Source organism: Symphalangus syndactylus, chromosome 17, assembly GCF_028878055.3.
Source record: "Symphalangus syndactylus isolate Jambi chromosome 17, NHGRI_mSymSyn1-v2.1_pri, whole genome shotgun sequence".
Classification (NCBI taxonomy): Eukaryota; Metazoa; Chordata; class Mammalia; order Primates; family Hylobatidae; genus Symphalangus; species Symphalangus syndactylus.
In genome coordinates this window covers 82,701,325-82,729,069 of record NC_072439.2, presented here as the reverse complement: position 1 = coordinate 82,729,069, position 27,745 = coordinate 82,701,325, and the positions used below count along the sequence as shown (strand labels likewise).

The 27,745-nt window shown below is 35.9% G+C and overlaps 3 protein-coding genes across 8 annotated transcripts in view; 1 reads left to right on the top strand and 2 right to left on the bottom strand.

The window, feature by feature from the left end:
- LOC134732847 (uncharacterized) overlaps positions 1 to 3,388 on the bottom strand; it is a 73,935-nt gene extending 70,547 nt beyond the window's left edge. The window contains exons 1-3 of the mRNA XM_063619967.1: positions 3,354 to 3,388; positions 2,155 to 2,271; positions 1,744 to 2,103 (exon numbers count right to left, since the gene is read on the bottom strand). Of these exons, the coding sequence (XP_063476037.1) occupies positions 1,744 to 2,103; positions 2,155 to 2,271; positions 3,354 to 3,388 (512 nt within the window). The remainder of the gene's footprint in view (positions 1 to 1,743; positions 2,104 to 2,154; positions 2,272 to 3,353) is intronic.
- DNAJC19 (DnaJ heat shock protein family (Hsp40) member C19) lies at positions 2,041 to 14,225 on the top strand. The gene is made up of 6 exons (XM_063621850.1): positions 2,041 to 2,081; positions 3,357 to 3,408; positions 3,490 to 3,563; positions 4,600 to 4,679; positions 5,620 to 5,690; positions 6,897 to 14,225. Exons 3-6 carry the CDS (start codon positions 3,510 to 3,512, stop codon positions 6,965 to 6,967), a joined length of 276 nt encoding a protein of 91 aa, XP_063477920.1. The 5' UTR covers positions 2,041 to 2,081; positions 3,357 to 3,408; positions 3,490 to 3,509; the 3' UTR covers positions 6,968 to 14,225.
- A 517-nt stretch (positions 14,226 to 14,742) lies between these two features.
- FXR1 (FMR1 autosomal homolog 1) overlaps positions 14,743 to 27,745 on the bottom strand; it is a 64,556-nt gene continuing 51,553 nt past the window's right edge. For 2 of the 6 annotated variants that reach the window (XM_063621762.1, XM_063621764.1), the window contains 4 exons: positions 22,989 to 23,192; positions 20,897 to 21,097; positions 15,883 to 15,974; positions 14,743 to 15,167 (listed from right to left, as the gene is read on the bottom strand). In XM_063621762.1, the coding sequence (XP_063477832.1) occupies positions 14,997 to 15,167; positions 15,883 to 15,974; positions 20,897 to 21,097; positions 22,989 to 23,192 (668 nt within the window). In that variant the 3' untranslated portion in view covers positions 14,743 to 14,996. Of the gene's footprint in view, positions 15,168 to 15,882; positions 15,975 to 20,112; positions 20,194 to 20,896; positions 21,098 to 22,988; positions 23,193 to 27,745 lie in introns of all 6 variants that reach the window. The other 4 variants (XM_063621767.1, XM_063621766.1, XM_063621763.1 and 1 more) reach the window with 3 other exon arrangements.

Sequence of the window (27,745 nt, the reverse complement as noted above, 5' to 3'; positions counted from 1 at the left end):
GCTGGTAAATGCAATTACATATATCCTTTAAGAGGAAACCAGAAGGAGATTTTACAAACAGAAGAGAAGGACAGTGTGAAGATGGAGAAGTTGGAGCAGAGTGAGATTTCAAGATGCTGGCTTACAAGACTGCAGTGATTCAGTCACAAGTCAAGGAATGCTGGCAGTCACCAGAAGCTAGAAGAAATGAGGAATGATTATCCATTCATCAGTCAATGGACATTTAAAAAGATTACTTTTCAAGGCTGTTTCTAGGATCTTGGCAGGTAGGTAAGAGGCAACCAGACTTAAGATTCATGAGTGAGGTATCATGAGAATGAGGAAGGTTTCTACACTCCAATTTGCACTCTGGCTTCCCTCATAATAATAGCCCCACACTGAGTGATGACCATATGCAGAACACAGTATGTGCATAATCTCTACATTCACAAAAACTCGGCAAGATAGTTATCATTACCTTCATTTTACAAATGAGGAAGAAACTCAAATCAGAAATAACTTGTCCAAGTCACAGTATTAGTAAGTGACAGAGCCAGGTTACCTCCAGTTCGATCTGCCACCAAAAACAGAGCTATCTTCAGCTCAACAAAGTGTCTTGCTGTGTTGCTACTCCCAATTTCCTGAGTCTGGGCTTTTGTAAAGTCTAAAAGCTAATTAGATTCTATTGTAAATCTATTCCTCCAGAAAACTGCATTACGCAGTTTGTACATACCAAAAATATGCATAATAAATTTTTCCAGATAGCATTCTAGCTTGTTGATGCCAATTTGGTCCCAAGGTCTTATGCCTCACTTGATTATTTATTTTGTAATTGTTGGGTAAAAACTAGATAGAAGAGAGGCAGAAGAGGAAGTTATAAACTTAATGGTAGTGTCTTAGTGCTGGATGTCACCTTAAATCATGTGTTGACAATAAATTACATCACAAAAACCTTAGAGCTAGAAGAGCTCTTGGATTATCAAATGCAAACTGTTTTTATAGATGAGGAAAACAAACCCTAAAATTTTGCATATTTGCTTAATAACTAACCAACTCATCAAAGCAGAACCGCATTGCAATGTAAACGGATATTTAACACTCTGTAAATTCTGAGTGGGAAGTAACTCCAAACTTATTTTGATCATGCAAACATTGCATTGTAAAATTCCATTATTGTCTCCATTATTTTTCTCTTCTCAAGCATTTATGTAGGGATGTATGAAACTATGTCCATGTAAAGGCAAAATCCAGCCCTACTTTTTATTTTGGGTGAGGAGGAAAACTTTTAAATAGCCCTTTTCAGTTGTAGGATCTTGACATTCCATGTTCAGAATATGAACTGTCTTTAATCCCATTCTACAAAACGAAAACCCAAACATTCACAAAGTCTTGTCAAGTCACATCCTTAAATGAAGTTCTTTTACATTAAAAAATGCTACCGAGCAACCCCTGAAACACAGTGTGGTTGGTTTCATTTCTTTTTCTGGGTATCTCGTTTCCTACAGTGGGTTACAACATATTTGTTTGGGTTCGTGGTGGAAATCTGTCACAGCATGTTTAACTATATTCATTACCCTTGACAATTATTAACATAAAATAAAGGCAAAACGAGGTGCTAAGATGTAGGGGGAAAAAAACCGTTCTCAGTAAGGCTGCCCATGCCCTTCCCTGCAAGAATTCCCAAATACCCACCGCCCAGGAGCAAAGGACAGAAAACACAGAGAAGCCCCACCCCTACACCTAGAAATAAAGAGATCCGCCCACCCTTCAACCAACCCGAAGTCGCTTTCTCCGCTCTGTCCACTGCTGAAGCGACTTTTCTTCTCCTCCGCGTCCCCTTTTACGACAGTTTTACGGCCTAGTTTGCGGCTGCTCCTGCCGTGTTGCGTAGGGCGCCTGTGCTTGGGTGGTTTGTGCTTGAGGTTGGGAGTTGCGTCGCTCTTTGGTAAAGGCGTGCAGGTGTTGGCCGCGCCCTCTGAGCTGGGATGAGCCGTGCTCCCGGTGGAAGCAAGGGAGCCCAGCCGGAGCCATGGTGAGTGCGGCCTTCCGGTCTTCTTGGCGACCTCCGGCCCAGGCCTCAACCTCAGCTCCCGGCCTCGGAGGTGTGGAGTTGAAGTTGTGCCCCTTAGTGCGACTCTGGGCGGGAGGTTTCGGTTTTTGGGGAGTCACACTCACCAGGACACAACCCTGTTGGCTCGCTGCTCTTGGGTCTTTGTGTTTTTACATCGTCTTTTTGCACGGTTCTCCAGTCTTGTCCGCACGGGCTCTGCAGGTGTTGCTTGCCTGGAACTCCTGTAAGGTCAGAGGCTATCGTGGACTCGGAGATTAGTGGAAACGTATTTGATTATAAGTGCCCTTGCCCTAACACATCTTCACAGCACTGGCTCCACTTTGCTGTATCCTTCTCTTTGGCTTTTGCTGACAGATGTCTTCTCCATGCTTCCTGAGCATATCTGGGCCTGTCTTGTTAGGAAACGACAGGGCAGTGCCAAAGGTATTAGTCTCCTAGTTTAGCCCACGTTTAGCCTCGAAAATGCGTTGTTAGAATTTTACAGGAGCCGTCTGTAAACAGTTTTTCGTTCTCTAGCAGAAACCTTATTTCCACTTTTTTTTTTTTTTGAGACGGGGTCTTGCTCTGTCTCCCAGGCTAGAGTGCAGTGGCACGATCTTGGCTCACTACAAGCTCCGCCTCCCGGGTTCGCCATTCTCCTGCCTCAGCCTCCCAAGTAGCTGGGATTACAGACGCCCGCCACCACGCCCGGCTAATTTTTTTTTGTATTTTTAGTAGAGACGGGGTTTCACCCTGTTAGCCGGGATGGTCGCGATCTCCCGACCTAGTGATCCGCCCGCCTCGCCTCCCAAAATGCTGGGATTACAGGCGTGTGCCACCGCGCCCGACCTATTTACACTACTTTTGATTGAACTTTAATGTGACCTAATTTGTCCGGTGATGAAAGAAGTTTTCCAAGGGAGGGAATCATCTTTTTCACTATTGTAGAGATAAATAAGCAAGTCGAACTTGCCCCTTTTCCCATAGTAATGAATCCTGTAACTTTAATGCATTCAGTATAACAGATGCAGTAGTTTTAAAGATTACTGGAAAGAATATTTCCGCCTTAAAAGTTGTTTCTCGGCCAGGCATGGTGGCTTATGCCTATAATCTTACCACTTTGGGAGGCCAAGGTGGGAGGATTGCTTGAGGCCAGGAGTTAAAGACCAGCCTAAGCAACATAGCAAGACTCCGCCTCTTAAAAAAAAAAAAAAGTTGTTTCTCCTATTAAAATGCAGTTTGTAATGAGTTGGGGATGGAAGAACGGGCAAAATGAGAAAGGGTGGGAATTAGAGAAGTAAATATTTACTCTTCTCCCCCTTACCAGGCCAGTACAGTGGTAGCAGTTGGACTGACCATTGCTGCTGCAGGATTTGCAGGTTTGTTTATGGTTTGGGGGTGGAAGTGAAGTCGGGGAGATTGGAGAGTTAGGGTACTTATTCTATTGCTTTTGGTTTTAGGCCGTTACGTTTTGCAAGCCATGAAGCATATGGAGCCTCAAGTAAAACAAGTTTTTCAAAGCCTACCAAAATCTGTAAGACTTAATGAACACTTTTGCTAATTCTTTGCTGCTTCTATTTGAAACCTAGAGCCACACTTAAGGAAGGGTAAATTTCCAAATATCCATGAAGTTCTAAGTGATTGCTTTGGACCCATTCTCCTGCTTGCCGCAAGGAAAGTATAGAAGTTCTGAACTTTGTAATGGTGCTACCCTGAAACAACGGATGTTATATGTGAAAGAGTTGGATGGGGTTTTGATTATTCTAGTACCCCACTAGACCCAGGTTTCATGTGAAATAATCACTTTTTCACATACCATCACCTTCAGCATCATCTGTACATATTCTTGTTTTCCTTCATCTGCTCTGAATCGCACACACAGAGGTATATGATTCTAAAGTGATCCGATCTTACCATGTGGCCTTGGCACTCCCAGACATCATACATAGGTAGCACTCTAGTTAATTAGGCTATAGGGTTTGGCTTGATGTTATGGTCATACCCTCTGTGGTCACAGTTAAGAATAGATTTGGCTGTGATCACCTGTTGAATATTTATGTTGTGATTAAGTGTAACAGAATAGAGTGATTGTAGGCTTTACCAATATGATTTCTGACATGGCAAGGTCAGAGGACCTAATAGTGGTATTTTCTGTATATGTATCTTAAAGTCTTGTTTAAAATACCCTTGAACCTCTTGTATCAAAAGACTTCCAGATCGTGTTCTTGAGCCACTTCTTGTAGATTTTTATCTACAATATGGCTAATTTGGAACGATCTTTCCTTTACTCCTGGAAGACCTGGCTTTCAGACACTGTTATTTTGTCTTATATTTCTAAGATAGTTCATATTGGCTGGAAAAAAATGAATCTGTTTAATGATCATTAAAATACTACTTGTTGCTACTTATTTATAAACCTTATTTACCTTTAGCTAAAATACCTTGGGAATTGAACTTAAAGTCCTCTGAAATGTCTTAGTTTTTCTTAGTTATGTGAATATTTCCAGACTTCTTTTTTAAAGCGACTTTATTTTATTAACCTTTCTTTACAAATGCATTTCTTCTTTCAGGCCTTCAGTGGTGGCTATTATAGAGGTGGGTTTGAACCCAAAATGACAAAACGGGAAGCAGCATTAATACTAGGTGTAAGGTAAAATAATCTCTAATATTTTTTAGCATTTTTCTACCACTCTAGAGCCATGAGGAAATATAAGACCTTCTCTCCTTTAATAGGAGAGGGTCATGGGGGATTTTGTCCTAGGAAGATTGATATTACCAATTCTAATCAATGAAACTGTACTGTTCCTTCATGTTATTTTTAAGATGTAAACAGTCCTTCAAATGAGAAGGCACACTACCACTTAAGCACTTTTTCTTTTTTCCTGGAGTGTTTGCTAAAACACAGGCACTTTTTCATTTATTGAAAGATAAACTCCTCAGCAGATTATCAGTGTTCAGTGTTGTTCTCTGTAACTGACATTTTTTTTTGTGGTGAAATTCTGCCTTCAGCCGGGCACGGTGACTCACGTCTGTAATCCCAGCACTTTGGGAGGCCAAGGCCAGTGAATTACTTGAGGTCAGGAGTTCAAGACCAGCCTGGCAAACATGGTGAAACCCCGTCTCTACTAAAAATACAAAAATTAGCCACGTGTAATGGCACACACCTGTAATCCCAGCTACTTGGAAGGCTGAGGCAGGAGAATCGCTTGAACCCGGGAGGCCGAGGTTGCAGTGAACTAAGATCAAGCCGCTGCACTCCAGCCTAGGTGACAGAGACTCTGTCTCAAAAAAAAAAAAAAACAAAAACTCTGCCTTCTTCATTTTCAAATCCTTAAACATGCTTTTCTTATCAATAAAAGGACTGTTGTAATGAGTATTACAAGTTGAACACATTTTTGAGAGTGCCTTTTCTAAGGAGTTTAGTTTCCCAATTTAGGATACGCATTGGGTGTGTTGAGGTTTCTAAACAGCTTTTCATACTATTGTGTTAATTTACTAGTTTCACAATGTCTTTAATTGGCCTTTATGTACAGTTTTTTGATGTGATGCAGAAGTAGGATGAAGTAAATACCATTTCTTTTTTTAATTAGCCCTACTGCCAATAAAGGGAAAATAAGAGATGCTCATCGACGAATTATGCTTTTAAATCATCCTGACAAAGGTAAGTAGTCATTAAATTCTCGTTGATGTTGTTGGTGTGACTAATTGTTATTAATGGGATAATTTTATCTCAAATTCCCGGCTATTAGAAGGGAAACACTTAAATCTGTGTGTAAGTCCTGTCTCCTAGGGTGGAGCCATAAATTTTTGGTATCTTAAAAGAAACTGAGTGAAAACTTTACTTACAGAATGAGCAGATGTAAGTGCTACTTTTACTATGTTTTGTGGGTTTTTCTGGCCTACATTTGTTATAATTAAAACGTTAAATTTCATAAAACTAAAATGTAATTTTTCCTTATCCATTTTAGATACCTTGAAATGGAGATTACCTAGATAGAAACTTACGGGATTTATTTATTCGTTTCTGATACACTTCTATGCAGCCTTGGCTGTGTTGAAGGAAAGCAAGAATTTCTTTGAATACCAAAAAATAGACCACAGAATTCATGTTCTAGTATTTGTATCCTTTTACTTATACAGGAGAGGGCTTTCATTAAAAGGGTTTTGACAGTTTAAACAGGGTTATAATTGATATCTACTTCACAGTATCTTTTATGAAATTCAGCTTGTATTATATGGAGGGCTTCTGATTCAGTAGGTCGGCAGTGGAGCCCCATAAATATGCATTTATACTAAATTTCCTGTTATTTCTTGCTGGTCTTAGGACCATACTTTGAGAGTCACTCCTCCAGCAGATTCGTAGGAAAGCAGCTGTAGATGACATTGTGAAGGGACAGTAGATAATAGGAAAAGAAAAACTGGACAGAAAAAGGATGTAAAGCAAACTGGGATCTTTCCAGTAAACAGCTCAGAAGCCTCTGAGAATATCATGGTATTAAAATGACATGGTATAATTGATGTTCATTTATGACCTGTAATCATCATGAATAGGCTAACACCAGTTCAAAGGCATATACATATGTATCTAATATATATGATAGAAATCCTATTTCTATCAGTTTAAGCTTTCTAAAAAGGTGTTATTTTTGTAGAAATCTCTTCCACATAAATTAATTCATTTCTCATTGGTCACAATATATCTGGTCATCCAGTTGCAGTGTCAGGATTATTTTTTAAAAATTAAAAACACCATTTCTGCTAAATCTCCCTTAGATAAGCACTGGAGTCCTTGAAACAAGAGTAGCTTTTTACCAAGCAGAAATTGAGAATCCATATTGTAACTGTTCTTTTTTCTTTCTTCCTATAGGAGGATCTCCTTATATAGCAGCCAAAATCAATGAAGCTAAAGATTTACTAGAAGGTCAAGCTAAAAAATGAAGTAAATGTATGATGAATTTTAAGTTCATATTAGTTTATGTATATGAGTACTAAGTTTTTATAATAAAATGCCTCAGAGCTACAATTTTAAAAAATGATTTAGCACCAGCTAAATCTCAAAGCCTTGGTATAATTTTCTTGTTTAAATTTGGGGATTTTAAATCAGATTATAGTTTAGAATATTTGCATATTATGGGCAAGCACACACCATCTGAATAGAAACATTGTTCATTATTCATTTAGCAGATAATTTGGGACCTATGTCTACTTTTCAAGGCAAAGTGAAGATGACAGTCCTTGCTCTCTTTTATTTCATGCATTAAAAATAGTATGATAAAGATTTCAGAGTACAGGTCTGGTACAATCACAGTTCATTGCAGCCTCAACCTCCTGGGTTTAAGCAGTCCTCCCGCCTCAGCCTCCCAAAGTACTGGGATTACAGGCATGAGTATTAACATTGTATTCAGCTAGCCCCTTAAAGGTACTGACCATTTATAAATTATTCCTTCAGTTGGCTATTTCTTGACATAAATCAAACTTCTGCAATTGTTATGATTAAGCTTAAACACTGTTAGCAAAACTGAAAACTGAAATGTTCTCAATATCAACATATTTAATTTGGACTCTAAAATTTATTCACTAATAAATTTAAATGATGTTTAAAGGCAAATTACTTACTGTTCGCCTAACATAAAATATATAAGGATCTTAACCAGAGGACCTGTAAAATAAAACATCTGATATAAACTAGTATGTATTTCCCAACAGGAGTATTTCTTATGTGTAGCTCTAAGATGATAAATTATACTACCTACCATCTAAACTTCCTTAAATCATCATAAGGTTCTTAATTATTGGAGGATACAAGGACTTTTGAGGTTAAAAAAAATAGTGGAGGTAACATTTACCTGCCGTATAAAGTAAAGGTATATCTGCTCTTTGTGTTTTCTATCCTATACCCTTGTTTAAAATCTGATGGAGTCTGTTATGATTTATTGTATGATGAAACACTGGCTTCTAAGACTTTTATGCAGGATAAATTATTTCCAGGGACAAGGAGACATGAAGGTACAGCTGGTTCTTGTTTGTGGTAATTCTGTTCTTTAAGGTGGCTATGAACACTGAATTGGCAAATAAGGAACAAGTTCCTAAGAGAAACACAGATTCTGTGACGCTTTGGTCACAATATTATCTGCCAGTCAGTATATAACCTTGATCGACCTGTTTCTGCTTGAAAACATTCTTTAGTATTTCATTAACTTTGAATTAACAGCCAACAGCACTATAACTCATGCTTGGCACATCACGGCCTTCTTTGCATTTAAGAACACTTGGTAGCACGCTTCACTACTACTCTTAGGAACCATCTTAAAACAGCAAAATCACCAACAAAAAGCACAAACATGAAACTTGGCACTAAATAGACCACAAAAAGGATACCTGTTTATGGTGTGAGAGCTTAAACAAGATAAGAGCATTGCCTTGTGCACATAAAGTGGTTTAAATTTTTTGTCATTCTGCAAATACTCACAAATGACCAGAAAAGGATGTTGATTTCGGAGTTACAAATAAATTTTAGGAGTAGGCAAATTCACAAATAAGAAATTCTAATAATGAGGATCAACTGTATTTTGGTTTACTAACCTTTTATTTCAGTCCATTGGACAAATCAAAAAATGTTTCTCTGAACAAGAGCTTTATGAAGAAATAGTTGAGACTTAAAAGCAAATTTTTCAAAGACAGATAGTGATAATATGCCGACAGGCAATGAAGCATTAACTCTAAAAAGGGAAATTTAACTTAATAGGTATAAATACTTTTGAGTGTTCAGTGCAGACAACATACCCGTTTTAAGACAGGTGTTAACACAATGGAAACCACTTAAAAGTAATACCAAGGAGCACAGCAGAGCACATTTTTTTCTTGCATAGTAATCAGTTTTATTTTCTCCAGGCTTACCTTTTTTAAGTAGAAGAATCCATGTTTCATTGAAGGCTATTAGGCAAACTGAACATTTAAATGTCATCCATGTGAGGGCTCTAGATCATGGTAGGTGATTGATACAAATACGATCCATAAAAAAACTTTTATCTTTTACTGGTATTTTCTTACAAAATACTTCATCTGTAACATTTGAGTACTTACAGTGTACTAGCACTGTGCTAAGTATTCTTCCCGTATCTCAGTAAACTAGTTATGATGTACATTTTACATGTGAGGAAATGGAAGTTTAGTAAGGTTAAGCACCCAAGGCAACATGCTGAGGATGGCTGATCTTTCTCAGATCCTGAGTTCCATTCTCTTAACTTTTTGTACTATGGCCTTTACAGTTCTGATAACCTAAGCATGTTTTCCTTGATGGTACTGAGATGTGAGTCTAGTACTTATCTCTACAGATCTAGCTTGGGGCCTTTGTCTTTACTCATTGGTGCTTCCAGATACATTTTAAAGAAGGCGGCATGATTAAACACACTTAGGGAATGAGAGGTAGGTTGCCAGTTAAACTTCTGCAGAAGCCAAGTAAACAGAAGCCAGGTAAATCTGAGCCTTGAGACTTCAGCTTTCTCTGTAAAAGGGAAAGATACGTGACCAACCTGAAATTGTGAGGATTCCTCCACATTTTATGGCTTGGGAAACAAAAGTCCAGGGCAAATGGTCTTTTTTCTAAGGTCCCATGGCTAGTGAAACTAGAATGAGGTCCTGGGTGTCCTCTCCAATTCGCTGTTCATATTAGTCCTCATTAGAAGTTTGTGGGGAATTCCTATCTATAGCCTTCATATTAGACCTCAATATCAGAGATTTTTGTGAGTCAGCCTCTTCCCTTGCCTTTACTGGCCATCTGGGTTGACATTATTAGAAATGAGTCCTGAGGTGCTGTATAAAAACTGCTTTGTTGGTAAGAAGTGAGCTATAATGGGTTGTCCTGGAAATTAACTCTTTCTCCACCTTTAGTTTTTAAGCAAGTTCTCCTGCCATCAAGTATTTTCCAAATGATGAGAGTACTTATGGAAACATTTAAATAAATGGAAAGCCAATGAGAACAGAGAAAAATTAGGGAACTAGCTTAATATATTGCCACATTGAAAGCTGTATAAATTCAGTATACTGAATATGTAATGCCCTCCCATAAAGAAAACCTAATATCAGAAATGTCTAAAAATAAAATTTTACGCAGGCATAATGCTTCATTTAAAGGGTTAGTGGGGTTTTAGGTTAGAATGCAGAGTTCTGTTTCAATCATGAGAAATTGTATAAGGCATCTTTCTGTTGACAGCGACCTAAAAAGTTGTTTTGCAGTTCAGAAGCTTGTAGTAGGTTCACATTGAGTGCACATGATCCTCCAAACATGTTAAATCTGATGAAAATTTAGAACATGAATCAACAATGTCAAAGAACAGACTAAGCTTAAAAAAAGAAAAAACCCTGTAAATTTTATGTAAACAAAGTAAAAAAAATTACAATGTAGAATGCTCTCCTAGGTTTTTGGTCATGTAAAGTATCCTGGAATGAGTAACCTTGAGTACCAGTTAACTTGAATGACCTAAGCTCTGGTTTTAGTTTTTGGACTGCTGTACAGTGTGCTGTTTATCAGCTTAGAGCCAACTACTGCCTTAGCAACAAGATATATATAGGAAGAGCTTCTATCCTGTGTCACCTATTATTCCTGACCCAATAATAGAACAGTCCAGTGATATGGGATAATCTGTTATGGTTAACATTTGCTAACACCTTACAGCAGTTTCAGTTAATGAAATTTCGAATATGTTTACATTTTTCTTTACAACCTGAAGACAGCCAAGTTAGCTGAAAAAGCCTAGAGGTTGAAATGTAAGCAACCAAGCAACAATTAAGTATAAATTGTTTATCTAGAAAAACTATTGGAAAATATTTTTAATGAAAATTAGTACGTACATTTTACAGTTAATCCAATTAAGAAGGTACAAAGGGGTAAACTTCCCCCCCAAAAAAAGAACATCCTCATCACTGAAATACAAAGAAGTTCAAGAAGCTAGTAAGTAGCGTACCTAATAGTGGGGCTGTAAAACTTGTGAAAAATTACTTTGTCCTTGTTCGGAATATCTTATAGATTGCATTCAGCATAGTGGAAACATGTCTGGGATGGATACATATGTAAAACAAACACCACTTAAATTTGGCATACTCCTTATGAGAATACTTGGGCATTTGGTTAGATGTTGCCCAGGGTCTGACATGTGACTAGACTCAAATTACTATTGGAAGGGCCTTAAAGATATCAACTAGTCCAGCCCTCTCTGGTTGGATAAAATTGAAACCATAGAGAAAAAGTTAATAGAGCTAAAATAGCGTTTTCTAATTCTGTACGATTACCTAAAGCATCTTTTTGAATTGTCAAAGGAAGAAATAAGCAAATGGACTGTGGGAAATCATCTTACAAAACTATAGTTTTTCCAGGGGAATTTTTGTGTACCTTACCTCAGTACTGGAAATAATAGTACAGAAGATACAGATGAATCTGAAATGATATACTGATAAACTTTTTAAAGATTTGTAATTAGATTGAACCATAAGAAATTGTTAATAGTTGATCATTTTTGACCCTTACAAAAGTGGTAATTTCCTACTGTTCAATGTAATGGACTTAAATCAGTTTTAAGTTAACACCACTTGCTAACAGTCTGACTTCGGCAGATTGCAGTTACTGCTTTATTGCAAAAGCTCCTGAAATAAAACCCAAATACTATCAGAGATTAACATGGGTTATGAGCAGCTACAGTCCATTCAAGTACACGTTCTAATAAAGAACTAAAATTAAAAAAAAAAATAAGGGGCTAGCAAATTCACTATAGCAGACAGATATTCTTATGAAAAAGCATAAGGGATCCAAATCACGTAGCAAAGACAGGAAGACTGAGACAATTAACAAACATCCTTTTCTTTGGGATTTTTTGCCAAAACAGTAGATTCACAGTTCAAATCCAAGTTCCTTGAAACCTTACAGAAGAAAATCCAGGTGTAATATTCCTTTGCTGCCATTCTTAACCACCAATCATCTGTCCCTGGACATAGCCTGTTTTCCATTTTTATCTGTCCTTAGGCAACAGCCTATGAGAAGACTAGTTGGTTTGAGCCTCAAAAGTGTAAATCTGTTTGCAGAGGATACAAATGGTGCTGTTTCCCAATCCAAGATTTAGTTAACATACCAACTTTTATAAGACCCTCCTTAGGTTACAAAACTCTAGACACAGCCAACAGCAGCTACAAAAATACGTGACTTAGCACAACAGCAATGGAACCCAGCATCATCTCAGGTAAGTTTCTATGAACTCACCAGTTTGATGTGCTGCTTCTAATTCCACATTAAAATACAAGATTATTTCAAAATAAAGATTTGTGTATTCCTATTACACTTTTGCCAATTATGTCTGAAGTGTTGAGACACCATTTTGCACAAGTTGTAGCCCCCTTTAAGGCTTAACAAAGGTGATGCCTAAAGCAAGAATCCTAGGCCTCCCAAAGCTTCAGGAAAAGCAGGTCATTTTTGCCACCATATAATCTCAGCTGTTACTTCATGATTCCGTTCAGGTGTCATATATGAATTCACATATATATTGTGAAACATTGTTGAAACTGCACAAGATCTTCCAGAATACCTTTTTTCCTTCTCTTTAAAGAGGGTCTCACTGGCCCAGAACTGAGTTCAAATGATGCTCCCACCTCAGGCTCCTGAGTAGCTAGAACCAAAGACATAAGCTACCGCACCAGGCTCCAGAATACATCTTTTGCTTAAGTGTCTGTTTAGTGTATACTGGCAAGTTCTTCCCATAGCAACATCTCATCTAACTAGGAGGGCAGCCAAAAAGACGGACCCCTCTCAAATACATTTAGAAGGCTACCTGAATTAATGGCTACCCTTTGGGGAGTGGGCTCTCTAAAAAAACTGCGTATTTATCACAATTCTGCACTACCTATATTTTTTAAAGGACAAGACATTGGGTTTAGTCATTTGTAAAGTAATGAACTTAGTATGGTTATTGCTAGAATGAAGAACTGGTTCAGCTATACTCACGTTTCTTCCATTCCCATTGAAACAATCTTTATGGAAAAGGGATGTTTAGTGTATCTGACTATTCTACGTGGGAGAAAATGAAAAATCATTTTCTTTACCATATTTACCAATGTGGCATTAATTAAAATTCTAATACCTTATAATTTTTAACCAAATTATGTAAGAGAACTAAGACAATTTAACCTGTTTCTAGCTTTGATCGATTTAAAAAACCACATTGTGGGTAATTTTTTTAAATATCAGGACATGAAATTACTTGATACCTTTTATATATAAAGGACAGGAGTTGCACTACTCACACCTTACTTTAAAATTCTGTTACCAAGAACCAATTAGAAGGCCTCAGGAAAAAGCAATTAATACCAGCAAATTTTAACCTTAATCAGAATAATTTGAGGGCTAGGGTTATATATACTGAGCTGGCAAATTTTACATTTTTAACTATACCCTGAATTATCCTTCAGAGCATATAAATTAAAATCACATTTTTATGCACATAAAAAATTAACACAAACTGTGCACACAAAAAACACTTTGCATATGCCAAATAATACAAAGGGCTGTCATTCTTGTTCAGTGGTCCATATATTGTGGAACAAAGTCTTCCCCTATGTCTAACAATTACTTGACCTCACAGTTAGCTGTACTAACTGTTGTACCATTATTAAACTTCATGTCTTTATCTTCATAAAAATTAAGCTCTGGCTAAAACACATACATAAAGTTTAATAACTGATTTTTGGTCACTGGTATGAGCGCCTTCAAAATAAGCTGAGAATCAAGAAGCAAATCATTGGCCTATCATTTAAAAATTGCTTGTCATATCTTCTATCCCCCATTGTCTTCCAAAGTTGCCTTTGATTAGAATTTTATGTTTTTTTTGCTAATTATCACATGTATTATTAATTACCTATGCATCTAACAGCCTAAACTTGTGTTAAGATTTCAGAGGATTCATTACAAAATGATTAAGTGGCCAACTGACATTTTAATGCTATTTATGAGCAAGTATAAATGCTTTTTAAAAAGCAAAGTATACTATCCTAAGCCTATTAATAGCTCCAACTATTTTGCAACAATTGGTGTAAAAAGTAGAAAGTTAAAAAAATTCAGCAAATGGAAGATCAAAGTTTATTTACTACCTGCATACAAAAACATATTGCACATCAAACAACCGAAATTAAAAAAAAAAAAAAAAAGGAAAAAAAAGATACTCTACTGAAGACTAACATGTAGTTTATACAGAATAAACCTTCTGGAAATTGATCTTTTCAGTAGTTCAGGTTATGTCTGAATGGACATGACTAATTCAGCTTAGTGTTTTAACTAAAGCTATGTTTGATTTTTAAATACTGTACACTTTAATAAATAAACCAAACAAAGCCTCAAGGTAGAACAGTCACTGCCAAGTATCGCCCAGTGTCCCTGCAGATGAGAGTTTAACAAATGTATTCCAGTGGTCTGCAGATTTTCCTCTACATACAGCATTTAAAAAACACATTAAAACAGACCAGTTTCCAGACTAAACTAATGAAGAAATTACAATTCAGTGCAAAATATTTTAGACTGCATTTCATTCTAGTTTTCCTCAGGTGAAGAAGTGGTTGCATATTAAAAATGTAACAAAAGCAGCTAATGCTTTCATAAAGAATATTACGTTAGGGATCCCACCCCACCCACCACCCCCCATCTCTGCCATATTTTGAAAACAAAATAACATTTCCTATAGCCAGCAACTTTTTTTTAATGTTACATATACTATTCTCAAGGCACATCTGATGATATATTTTATAACACAGTAGGTGTCAAAGTATGTTTAACATATGATTTCTTCAGGATCCCTCCCCTTTTTGAATTCCAAATGGAGGAACTGAAAGTGCGATGTAAAGACTGGCGATCCATATTCTATCTTTGGCAAGCTTGTACAAGCACTATTGTAAATGTAATGTAAAAGAACTGTAAACTAGGAACTTCTTCAGTTTATGAAACACCATTCAGAACTGCTGCTTCTTGAGTGTTTTCTTCTTTTAAGGTATTAATCTTTTCTTCTCCTGGAGTACGCTGTAGCTTAGAAATGTCATCGCCAGAAGCACTAGTTGGGCCGTTTATTGCCTTTTCTGAAGGACCATGCTCTTCAATCACATCTTTTGCCTGCCAAAGGGAGACAACTTTTTCAACTTCTTTGTAAATGAAATCTATAGCTGAGGAGGAAAACAGCTACATAAACATTAATTAGCTAATTAAAAATTTCAGTTTCATATGCCACAATGGATCAAAGTATTAAAACATCTTTAAAATTCAAAACAAATACCAAAGTATTCCACTCTATGGGTCTTTCAACTTTGTATCTCTAGTACCTAGCAGTGCCCAAACCACACAAAACATCTAAACTAATGAAAACTGTACCTAATTTTAAAACACTGGAAAGCTCACCATGAAAATGACATAAACAGTTAATATTAAACAAATAATCACCTACTTTACTCACCTTCTTTTGAGAAATCATATTTACATATCAAATACCGTAAAGCATTTAAAAGAACTAAAATTTAAAAGGTCTATATCCATCAATGAGAAGAGGTATATAGCCTATTGCTCCTGAATTAGGCAACAGTCTCTATGCCCAATATCTTTGGGCAGATTGAATTTTATAAATGCTATTTGAAGCTCTAACTAAAAAGTATTTCAGGCTCAAGCATGCATATCTTTAGTTACCTGGGGCCAAGAACATATTCAAGAGTCTTTAACTAAAATAGTATTGTCTATTTGTGGAAACAAGTGATCACACAGTAAAAGTAGTAAAAAATAAAGCTAAACCATACCAAAAATTAAAACAACAAAAACCTACAGGTTAAATTCTCCTTACCATTTCTTTCTTGTTTTTAGCCAAAGTTTCCCTTGGGAGGTTTCTTTGTCTGCTCTGAGACTCAGCTCTAGAAATATAATCTGCAACTGTGACTGTTAAAGATGAGAAAAAAATTACAGGTGTTGAAAAAATATTTCTAAAGTTTATTTATGGATAAAGGGTAATTTCACTATTAAACTAGTGGTGAGTCACCCAGTGTCAAAATTTTCTTAAGCTGGGTATCACCTCCAACCAAAAACAAAGCTTTAAAAATCTGCCTGGGCTTTTGGTGCTGAAGAAAATTTCAAGCTTGAGAATGAGGAAATCTAGATTAAATTCCTCTTTCCCAAGATCCAGCTATTTGCTTCTGGTTGACCCTAAGGTTGTGGAACAAAGTTGGTAGAGAAACCCACAACCAGTAAAAGGAAATACAAACGCAGTGTTCTAAGCCCAGTGTTTGCAATTATCGGGGGGCGGGGGGGAATGGGGCAAATTTGGTCCAAATCATAGTATGATATACTTAAATTTGAAAATTTCAGATACAAAAATATTTACTCAAATGTGTTTTTTTTTTAAAAAAAGCACAATTAAGATATCCAAGTGTGATTTATTCTATGGTTTTGTTTTAACGTTTCACACTAGAAACGATTCTGAGTGATTACCATAAGAAACTACAAGCAAACTAAAGACAGACCACCACCCCAAAAATGTGGACATTGATCAGAGTGGGAAAAGGTCCAGAGTGTATTCAATGACACCCCTCCCACACCCCCTTTGCCAATCTTGGTAGGGACAATCTGAAATGTGTATTTGCAAAGAAGTGGCAGTATTGGATTAGGAAAAAGACCAAACCCAACCTAACACCCTACTGTCATGTCAACCCAACTTCAACAAATGACCTATGTTCTACAGTATGTGAACTGACTCACTTTATACATCAACACTCTCTCTTCAAGAACTGAAACTTAGGGCCGGGCATGGTGGCTCACACCTGTAAACCCAGCACTTTGGGAGGCCAAGGTGCGCAGATCACCTGAGGTCAGGAGTTCGAGACCAGCCTGACCAACATGGTGAAACCCTGTCAAAATTAGCCAGGTGTGGTGACACAGCCTGTAATTCCAGCTACCTGGGAGGCTGAGGCAAAAGCATTGCTTGAACCCGGGAGGTGGAGGGTGCAATGAGCCAAGATTGTGCCACTGCACTCCAGCCTGGGCAACAACAGTGAAACTCTGTTTCAAAAAAAAAAAGAATTGAAATTTAGAATTCACTGATTTTAAGAAATACCAAAAGAACCACCCTCTTTTCTTTCAAGTATTTTCTATCACAAACTGTTTTAGAAAATCCCTGATATGTAAAAGTACGATATATATTTTAAATGATGGGAGCAAGTTAATTATGTAAAGAATGAAAACTCCAGTAAATTTTAAATTATTTATTTAAAGTCACTAGGTATGGGGAGAATTGGTCCATAAAGTATAAATTCTATGAAAACAACTAAATCATTCTGGTATAATAAAAAGCTGGATGGTATTTACAATTCATGTTTCTTAATTATGAATTAACATGCTAACACTTTCATAAGATCCAAGAACTTTCTAGAACTATTATGTGAATCTTTTAAAACCACAAAGGAACAACCTATTTCAGAACTTACATACATCATTTACTAGAAAACCACTAAAGATGTTTCAAATCTGAAACTGCCTCCTTCCCTCCAAACTGTAAGAAACTCAGTACACTCATCTTGAAGCTTTTTAAATTATTTAAATTCACTGCTAATATATTTATAACTACATTAAAAAGAGTTTACAATATTGGAAAAAGGGCTGTTGTCATAATCTACTTTATTATGTCTACATACATGGTAGCAAACCTATTACAAGAACAATTCTAGCCAGTGTGGGGAACAGCATAGTGAATGCACTGTTTCCAAGTTCGGCCCTCAGTAACACCTAGGAAAACATCTAATTGGAAACCCTGCTGCTAAATTAAGTTGGTGCAAAAGTAATTGTGGTTTTTGCCATTTTGGGGTGGGTGCAAAAACTGCACCAACCTAACACATTGTTGAAACAATTCCTAGAACATTTCATCCACTGTGTACAGAGATAGAATAATATATTTTGATATAGTTATCAACTAAATTAACAAGCACTTAGCTGGGGTATCCCCTACCTAAATAAAAGGAAGCCAAAAGAAACCTGTTAATTTGAATAAAAACCTGTTTATAGCCAGTCCTTATAATACAAGACCCTTAAAAGTCCAAAACAGATTAATAATTAACAACATCTAGAAAAAATACAGGCAATTTGTGTAATGACATGGACTCTAGAATTTCCTCGAAGGGATCCAAGTTAATCAACTGGATATTAGTGTGTATTGTCACATTCTAAGTGTGGTAAAGAATATTCACTGCTTAATTTACACTAAGAGCAACAAGAAATTTTGAGCAGATGAGATCAAATTAAATGAGTGTTTTAAAGGGAATATTGATATTAACTTTAGAGGGAGACTGCCTCCTAGAACTGCTACCAGGATCAAGGGTAACAATTTTGTGCTTGTTTCACCCACCCTATCTTTTGGGAGAAGGGGCAAGCTAGGGAATTTGCAAGGAGTTTTAAAAGAGGGAAGTAGTAATCCCAAAGAAATAAAACAGGAATAGATGCAGTATGGAACAGAAATCACTGTCCAACTGTTGAAGCCTCCACACTACTCAAGTTGCAATTAATACCATAGAGAAATTTTTGCCTCTTCTCCAACAAACCCCACTGTTACTCCTTTTATACCTGTTGACTTGGTAATAAACCACCATACATCTAGTTAATAAATGTTGTAATATAGTCTGTTAAGTTCATACTGATACCCTGAATTTTCTTGTTTACAATAGGGCCAGAAAATGCTGTACCACCTTCAAAAAATGAAATAATCTCTTCATCTAAAACACTTTTTTTTGAGACAGGGTCTCACTCTGTCACCCAGGCTAGAGTGCAGTGGCACGATCACCCTTCACTGCAGCCTCGACCTCCCAGGCTAAAGTGATTCTCCTGCCTCAGTCTCAAGAGTAGCTGGGACTACAGGTGCGCACTACCACACCCAGCTAATTTTTGTATTTTCTCTAGACAGGATCCCACTGCCCAAGCTGGTCTCAAACTCCTGGGCTCAAGCAATCCTGCTACCTGGCCTCCCAAAGTGCTGGGATTACAGGTATGAGCCACTGCGCCCAGCCCTAAAATATATTTCCCACATTAAAGGAGGGGAGGAAAGAAGGGGAAGGAAAACAAATATTTTCTGGACACTTTCTATTTTTTGACAATATTTAATTGCTCTAAAAATTTCCAACTATCTTCAAAACATGAACTTTTAGGGATGGGAACTAATTCTCTTAACCAGTTTTCCCAAATGTCTCTACGACCACTAAATTTAAAATAGTAAAGATGCCAGAATTTACATTCTTTATTTGGGGAAAACACATGAAAGAACTACTTTTGGAAAGAATGCAAAAATTGATTAGTTTGAAAGGGGTTTATTTCTGGTGCATACAATTGCTTCATTGTGAATGTACATGTGATTCTCTGTACACAGGAAATGGAATTATGTTCAAAATAATAGACACAGCAAACAAGTTTCTTTGAAGTTACTAAAAAATGACTACATAAAATAAACATTCTAAAACTAAGTAAGTACTATTAATTTGAATAGTTAGTAGGTGTAAGGGAAAAGGCATCACACTACAATAAACAAACAAAAACATAACATGCATTCCTCACATTAGGTTAAAGACACCTTCAAATATTTTTCTCTTTTATACTTTTTTTTTTTAATTGTGGGTATTACAACTCCCACAAAAATGAGGTGCTGAATTCAGATATAGTAAGCAGGCACCATGCAAATGCTGCCCAGTTTTGCCAATCAACCTTGATCACAATCTACAACACAGTCCCTGGGATGGCAGGCCCCATCTCAAGTGTGAAGAAACTGCCAAGTGAACAAAATGGTCTTCTCAACAGTATTTCCATGTAAACAATTAGGACACAACATTAGTTCAATTAGACAAGTTACTAACACACTGTGAAGGAAGAATGCATTTTCTTAATAGTAGTAGTCTTATTAGTTGAATAAACAATTTATGCAATGCAAATTTTGAATGTATATGCACACATGTGTACATGTAAGTATAATATATTTAGAAAGCAGACATATGACATTTTTTTCATGCTTGTGACCTGATGTTGTCCACAGGTCCACTCAAGTTACCTGGCTGTCTATCTTCTGCCTGACCCCTGAAGCGACGCCTGCGGCTACGATTGCGTCGCTGGGGTTTTTTTTCACTATCATCTGTAATTGCAAAGTTTACCATGAACTATTCTGACAAAAACAAACAAAAAAACAAAAAAACCTTCTTTCTTTCAAAGATTTAAAGGGGAAAAATAAATTTTTAATTAAACACAAAAATAAAACAACAAATGTTTACTGACAGGAAATACATTTTTGTAGCTTTCAGCATTCCAAATGGATTAAAAATAGAATTATCATCTGGAAATTCAGAGGGTTTTAACTCACAGTAAAACTCTCCGACTTAAACTGCCATCATTCAGGGACACAGTTTTCCTCTCTAGTAGTTTGGTTTATACCGAAGTTAATGACATTTTAGCCCTTGAAAATTAATACCTACTCTTGATATATATACCTTTACCAGTGTCATTTATAATTATTTTAAAAGAGGCAAGATGAAAGCCTGATTTTAGCTTGGGGACAATAAAAGCACTAAGTACCTTGCCAGCTGAATATTTGTACTGATTTAATGGTATCAAAGGGCACTTTAACCCTCCAAGTTTCAAATAATTTGGCTATAACAAATCTGAGAACTAAACATTTAAGACAGACAAAAAGCTATCTACCTTGTTCAAAGTAAACACTAAGAAAAAGTCAATTTGTGAATTGCATACTTTCTTTGAAAAAAGCTTCATATACTAACAATAGTATACAATTTTATATATATATATGTATATATATTTCTTTTCCCTAAGTGCTTACATACCTAGCCCATTTTCATTAACTGAAGCTGTATCAGATTCAGTCATTCCATCCATCAGAACAGCATCTTCATCAGTCCTTCGTCTACGAGACCGCCTACGACGGTTAGTACTGTGATGAGATTCGCTGGCATCAGTGTCTGCAGTCTGATCTGATTCTGTATTATCAAGTAAGCTGTATGGATTGCTGTCTGGATCTTTGAGCACTATATTCATGTCAGAGGCAAGAAATATTCGTTTAAGAGGACTGCAATTATGAATGTTTGATCTATATTGAACTATATCAATTAATGATAAACTTCAATCTCCCCCAATAAAAATGCACTGTCTTCAAATAAAATGTTTTCAATATTATTTACCTGGAAAATAATAAAGACAATTAAATATGATAAAACTTTAAGTGGTGATGAAAAATTAAAGCAGAAAGCAGACATCTTGGCTTCCTAACATTTCCTGTGCCTTCTTTTTAAAATATACATTAGAAAATAGTGTATTAAATGCTAATTCTGGCATTCACATTTCAAGGTAATCCTGCCCAGAGCAGGATTTCTTTTCACAAAAGTGAAAAGAAATAAATATTCAGCTGTTAAGAAATAATTATAAGAGCTTTCATCCCCTTAACTGAGTTCAAAATGACTGCAGCTTTGTTGTGTTGATGTTGATGGACTATTTCCCAAATAATACTCAATACCTGCATTCCATGACATAACAGAAATCTGCAACTGAACTGAAGCAATCAAGACAAGTTGAAACAAAGCAGCCAATTAAATGAGGTTGAACTTCTAACTGGTTATGAAAGGAAAATGTTGAAACGAATGCTGACTAGTACTCCATCTTTAGAAACAATATGGAAGGTGACGTGAAGGTAGAAAAGGAAAAACTGTAAGGTATAATTCATAAGAAAAATACCCATCTTACCTATGTGCATTTATTACCTCCAACAATCAAATTTATAGGAGAAATTCACCTAATTCCGATTTTTCCTAAGATTCCTTTGGTAACAGCTAGTAAGCTAAGCATCTTTGCAAAAGACACTAAGCGTATCCATTAATCATTAAACACTAGGTCAAGTACATTTATTTTGCAATTCAGTATACTGTAATTTTAAACACCTTGGTAACTGTACAAAGTGTACTAAAATATAAAAACTATTTCCCTGAAAGCCTGTAAACTAAACTTAAGGCTCAAAGAGTATTACTGTGGAAAGTGAGAAAATCTAAACAAACAATGAACAAGTTCCTAATTTTTGCCCTGATTTGTTCCAGTTTTTGTAATTTGTAAGCACAGCTGGCATCTATATTTAATGTATCTACACACACTTTCTATAATATTAAAATACTACATAAGTTTTCATGGTTATAACATTAAGGGAGGTGCGGGTTTCTTAAAGTGGTATACCATCATGATATGTTAAAGTTATATCCTTAATATAGTCTATGTATCCCTGGCAATTAACCCCCTAGCACGTTATGCTAACCAAGAATATTCTGGAAACTCCTACAACTTAATGTAAAGCATAAAAAAATTTTAGAAGACAGAAGTAATCAAGTAAAACGTTTCCTACACCCTCAAATCTTTAGTCATCCAAACACTCCTCTTTACAGCACAGGTCCTCAAACGATTAAAAAAGTTAGTTAATTCCACAATTTTTCCCTGTTCCCAAAGTACTACATAGTGTAGCTAAGAATGCTCTTCAATTCATTTTCAATATTAAGTATAGAACAGTACTGACATCTCTCCATGCATTAGAAATATCTGGGTCTGTCTGGCAAACAAAAATACATAACCCCAAAATTCTAGGGAAAACAAAAAATTTCTAATTAAATAAGCCTCCAAAACCTGAAGAAACATCTGACCCTCATAATATAAAGAAAAGCTGCAAACTAAAGTTCTGACCAGTATATTCTAAGTAAACCTTCACTGAGAAACACTCTACAAGGGCCTTTCCTGATAGTGCTATACGGTCCACTACTTTCTCTAAGACAATGAGTAGCAAGAGAAACTTCCAAAAACGGGTGGCCCTGGGAGATGAATTAACTTTTGTAAAATTATACTGTTTACAAAGAATAGATGCTGACAGAGTATAGAAAAGACTACCAGAACTGATGGAGGATTTGCCACCACGTGGTCCACCACGACCTCGACCCCCTGAAACACTTCTGCCTCTTCCTCCTGGGCGTCTCCTGCTGTCACGCTGATGTCGGCTGTCTCGATCATCTTCTCCTGCCAGTGACCAATCACTCAGCTCATCTTTACGCTCAGATTCCGTTTCAGAGGGGTTAGACAGCTCAGAATTTGTACCTTGGAAAAGATAAGAACATAAACCACTTAGATTTCTATAAAAAGAGGCTTTTAAAATGTTCAAAATTATTTCCTACAAATCATTGTTTAAATAAGCAATACTGTTTGGCTGCTTCAAAGAAAGATCCATGAAAGTTAAAATCAATCTGAAATGTACTAAAGAATAATCAAATATTATTATACTATTAATATACTAGTATAGTATCTATTAGTTAATACAGATTAAAAAATAAACTGATGTGCAGAAGGCCGCTCACTTCTTCAAAACCAGCAGAAGAATGCCTCACTGCAGTCTGCTAAGATGGGCTATGTCATGTAATATAGTCAAAGGTGTGACCATCCCATCAGCAAAAGGGGATAATATCCAGGAAATACAAAGTCATGGAAGTTAAAAAAAAACTGATGTGCAGAAATGCAGTCAACAGAAAAATTACAGAAAATATACAGAAGATTAATTCCTAGGTTTTGGCATCAAAAAAAAAAAAAAACAAAACATACAGAACATCATTTATCAATATTAAAATGTTCTTAGTATGGATAGTCAAATGTTTCTGCTCATTTGGGTTTTAGTAACCTAAATTATTAGTACAATAAAAATAACTTCTATCCTAAATTTGAATAAATTAATCATATTTAGAAAATTGAATAGTTTAACTATATAGTGTGTTTCACCATCATTTCATTGATTCTAGGGTATACTTTTCACATGTAAACATCTCTGAAATCAAGATATTTCTTATAATTGATGGCATCTTTATTATAAGCTAGAATAATAAGCTAGAAGTAATTTTTCCAGTAGTTGTATATAAAATGATAGCATGTTTTACTAGCATCTTAAATTGCGGCGTTTGCCATTAAAAGTAATTACTTTTACTTTTTGCTTTTTTTACTTTTAATGGCAAAAACTGCAATTACTTTTGCACCAACCTAATTATTTGCAATTACTAAACAGAATTTAAGGTTCCTCTGAAACAGAAGGTCTCTCACCTGACAACAGAACTGACGCCATGACCAGTGAGACAAATATTCAGCATTGCCTTTTGAAGTTTACAGACCATTTCTAACACTGCAACTATCGGTGACCTTTCAAAAATTTATTTAAACACTACAAAGATATAATCAGAAGCCTACAGTATCATTACTTAATAATTACTGTAACTAAACTGTCAGATACATATGACTCAATCACTATCATATTCATTTCCACTTGTTAGTTCTGGGATGCCACTTCTTCTTTCCCTCTTATATGACCAAATATATCTCCTTCAGAGCCTAGTTCAATTTCTAACTTCAGACCACTGCAACTAAGACAGATCTCTCCCCATTTTTTGTTATCCTAAAATTGCCCCATATCTATCATAGACTATGCCGTGTTGTTATTTTTCCCCCTTTGGAATTACTTCAAAATTGGTCTATGATAAAGGGTGGAACTCCATCTTATATGTCCTCAAATGTCTGGCAGAGTGTATAACAATTTTCTCAACCAATTAATTTGCTGCATTATTTTGAAGTTCATTTGCTAAACCCTCAGATAAGAGTGATTTCATGAAATACCTTGAAGTCCCCTATATTTAAACTCTGCAATCATTTGAGGAAAAATGCCAACAAGAGCTCTTCAGACATAAAAAGCTTTAAGTATTGAGGTGCAGGGAATAAAATGTAAAGTTTTATACATGAAGGTGCCTACTCACTTCCTTTCTCCTTTAAAGATAACTCTAGGATGCCTACCTTTTCTCCACATGCTGTTAATAGATGTAACTAGTCAATTATAAAAACAATTAGGTAATTAGTTGGATGTGTATTTTTCAAAGAATACATCAAATTTCTATTACTTTCAATTCTTTGTTGGGATTAGAATCTCCGGGAAGGGAATTAATTTCCCCTAACATTTATTTCACCAAATGACAAAAAGCACTTTATTAACAGGATGTCATAAAAGTTGTAATGAAGGCAATTTATCCTTTCTTAAATAGTGAAAAAAAAACCTTTCAGAATGTTTAAGAACTTCTGAATTTATTTACAAACCTATACCCTACCTGAAAACATTACCAAAATTCAGGGCAAATAAAGAATACTTCATTTTGAAGACTCTCTCAAAAGTTCCTATTGAAGTATCCTTAGAAATCCAGTGTAGTATTTACTAACCCCATGTCACAGCAAGTAAAGTCCTACATATAGTATTCAAGATACTTAGAGGGAATGTCTAAATCATAGATTTCAGCAGGTAAAACAGATATTGAGGCCATACTCCCCAAAATTTTAATGTATTGGCTAGTGCTCAACATTACTCATATTAAATAACTGTTAATAACGCATATTAAATGTTTCTGTGATAGCAAAAAGGACTCTGCAAATGTGACTAAGGTTAAGGACTTTGAGATAGATTATCCTGGATTATCCAGGTGGGTCCAAACTAATCTCACTGGGTCTTTAAAAGTAGAGAAACTTTCTGAACTACTGAAAGGGGAATCCCCGCTAGACCTTCCAGAAAGAAACGTAGCCCAGCTGACAAGATTTTAGCCCAGTGAGACCCATGTCAGCCTTCTGACCAACAGAACTATAAAATAATAAATTTCTGTGGGTCAAGCCTCTAAGTTTGTGATAATTTATTACTGCAACAGAAAGCAAATACTCTTATGAAATCAGGGAAACCATTTATTCCAAACCCTCAATTTTGTAAAATACAGGTTGCTGATTCAAAGTCTTTTTAAACAAGCTTTAAAAGTAATGACACTAGGCCAGGCTTGGTGGCTCACGCCTGTAATCCCAGCACTTTGGGAGGCGAGGTGGACGGATCACCTGAGGTCCGGAGTTTGAGACCAGCCTGACCAACATGGAGAAACCCTGTCTCTACTAAAAATACAAAATTAGCCGGGCATGGTGGTGCATGCCTGTAATCCCAGCTACTCAGGAGGCTGACGCAGGAGAATCACTTGAACTCAGGAGGGAGAGGGTGTGGTGAGCCGAGATCGTGCCACTGCACTCCAGCCTGGGCAACAAGAGCGAAACTCCGTCTCAAAAAAAAAAAAGTAACAAAACATAATGACGACATGTTTTTAACCAATTTTAAAATCATATTTTCCCCTCAAACTTCTAAAATCACCTTATGAAGATGGTTTATATCATTTTCAATGGTTGGCTGTGCTAAGCTTAATAGCTAAAAATAATCACGTTTTATCAACTCCAAAAGGCCATCAATTTTAAGACATTTTATGTGCCATTAAAAAAGAAAATGCTGCTAAAGTTGTAAGATGTCCAATTTAACACACATACCAACTTCAGAGATGTTATACTGGGAAATGTTTCTTATAGTTCCTATTAAACTGATAAAACTATAGTACTCATATTATACATATACGTATATCTATATACGTATATATATGTATATATATATATATAAAATCAACTACAAGTCTCTCTGATATAAAGTATACATGAACATCTACAACCAAATTCAAATGGTTTTTCTTGCTTTTCCAAGCCCACTCAGGTTCAATAACTATTTCAAGAAATAAAATGTTATTAATTCTGCTAAGATTCAGAGCTAAGAGTGCCATCTACTGAACAATTTGCACAGCTTTCTTGAATCCAGATGATGTTTCTCTACCTCTCACATAATTATCTACTCTCAACAAAAGCATTTTGCCAGAGTAAGCGCTCATCAATAAGCCGACTTCCCACAAAAGCTAATAAAATTATTCAATGAATTCATCATACGCATCGTCCAATAAGCCAAGTCTGATTATCTATGCCAATAATGTATGGTTCAAAAATCAATGGGAATATATTTAATTTCTATGTCATTACTGGTTAATTGTCTTTTGCATTAAACATTTTCAGAAATATAATAATAGTTTGCAATTTTCATCCCTTTATATGCTGAACATTTCTTTATTAGAATTTTGCTGTTTAGGTTTCAATACTGCATTAAATAAAAACATATATGTAAGAAAATGAGAACATAAAGATATGATATTAAAGGGCAGGGACACAAACTTACAACTCTACAACAAATTGAAGATAGTTCAGGTTTAATATAACTTTGTCAGCATTAGATGATCCTTCAATTAAGCATGAAATTTGCATTTATTTCTATTTTCCTTAAATGCCTTACATTTTGGAAAAGGTTTTATATTTCCTCAAAAGGGAGTAAGTATAGGAGTGAAGAAAAGAAAAGGAAAAGAGAAAAGAAAAGGGGCGAAGGAAAAAAACAAATCAGGTCACTGCTAACATCCAAGTCCAAATGTAGAAAAATGGAACAACTCCAAAGCTGAAGAAGAATAAGGGAGAATTTAGGATTAGAGAATTGTTGACTATCACCACTCCACTGTCCCCTTCCTATCTGGGTTAGACCCAATCCTCATAGTGAAATACATTTTAGAAAATGTTCATTTATAAAGTGTTAAATTAGATTCTGGATTTCAGAGCCTTCATTTTAGTGAAATGTTGTTAGACAAAATAATTCCAGATGTGAGATGTTAATATATTCAAATATGCCAAATGAGTAAATAAAGTATTTTTTTAAAGCTAGTAAAAAGACTTGCTATATGCAA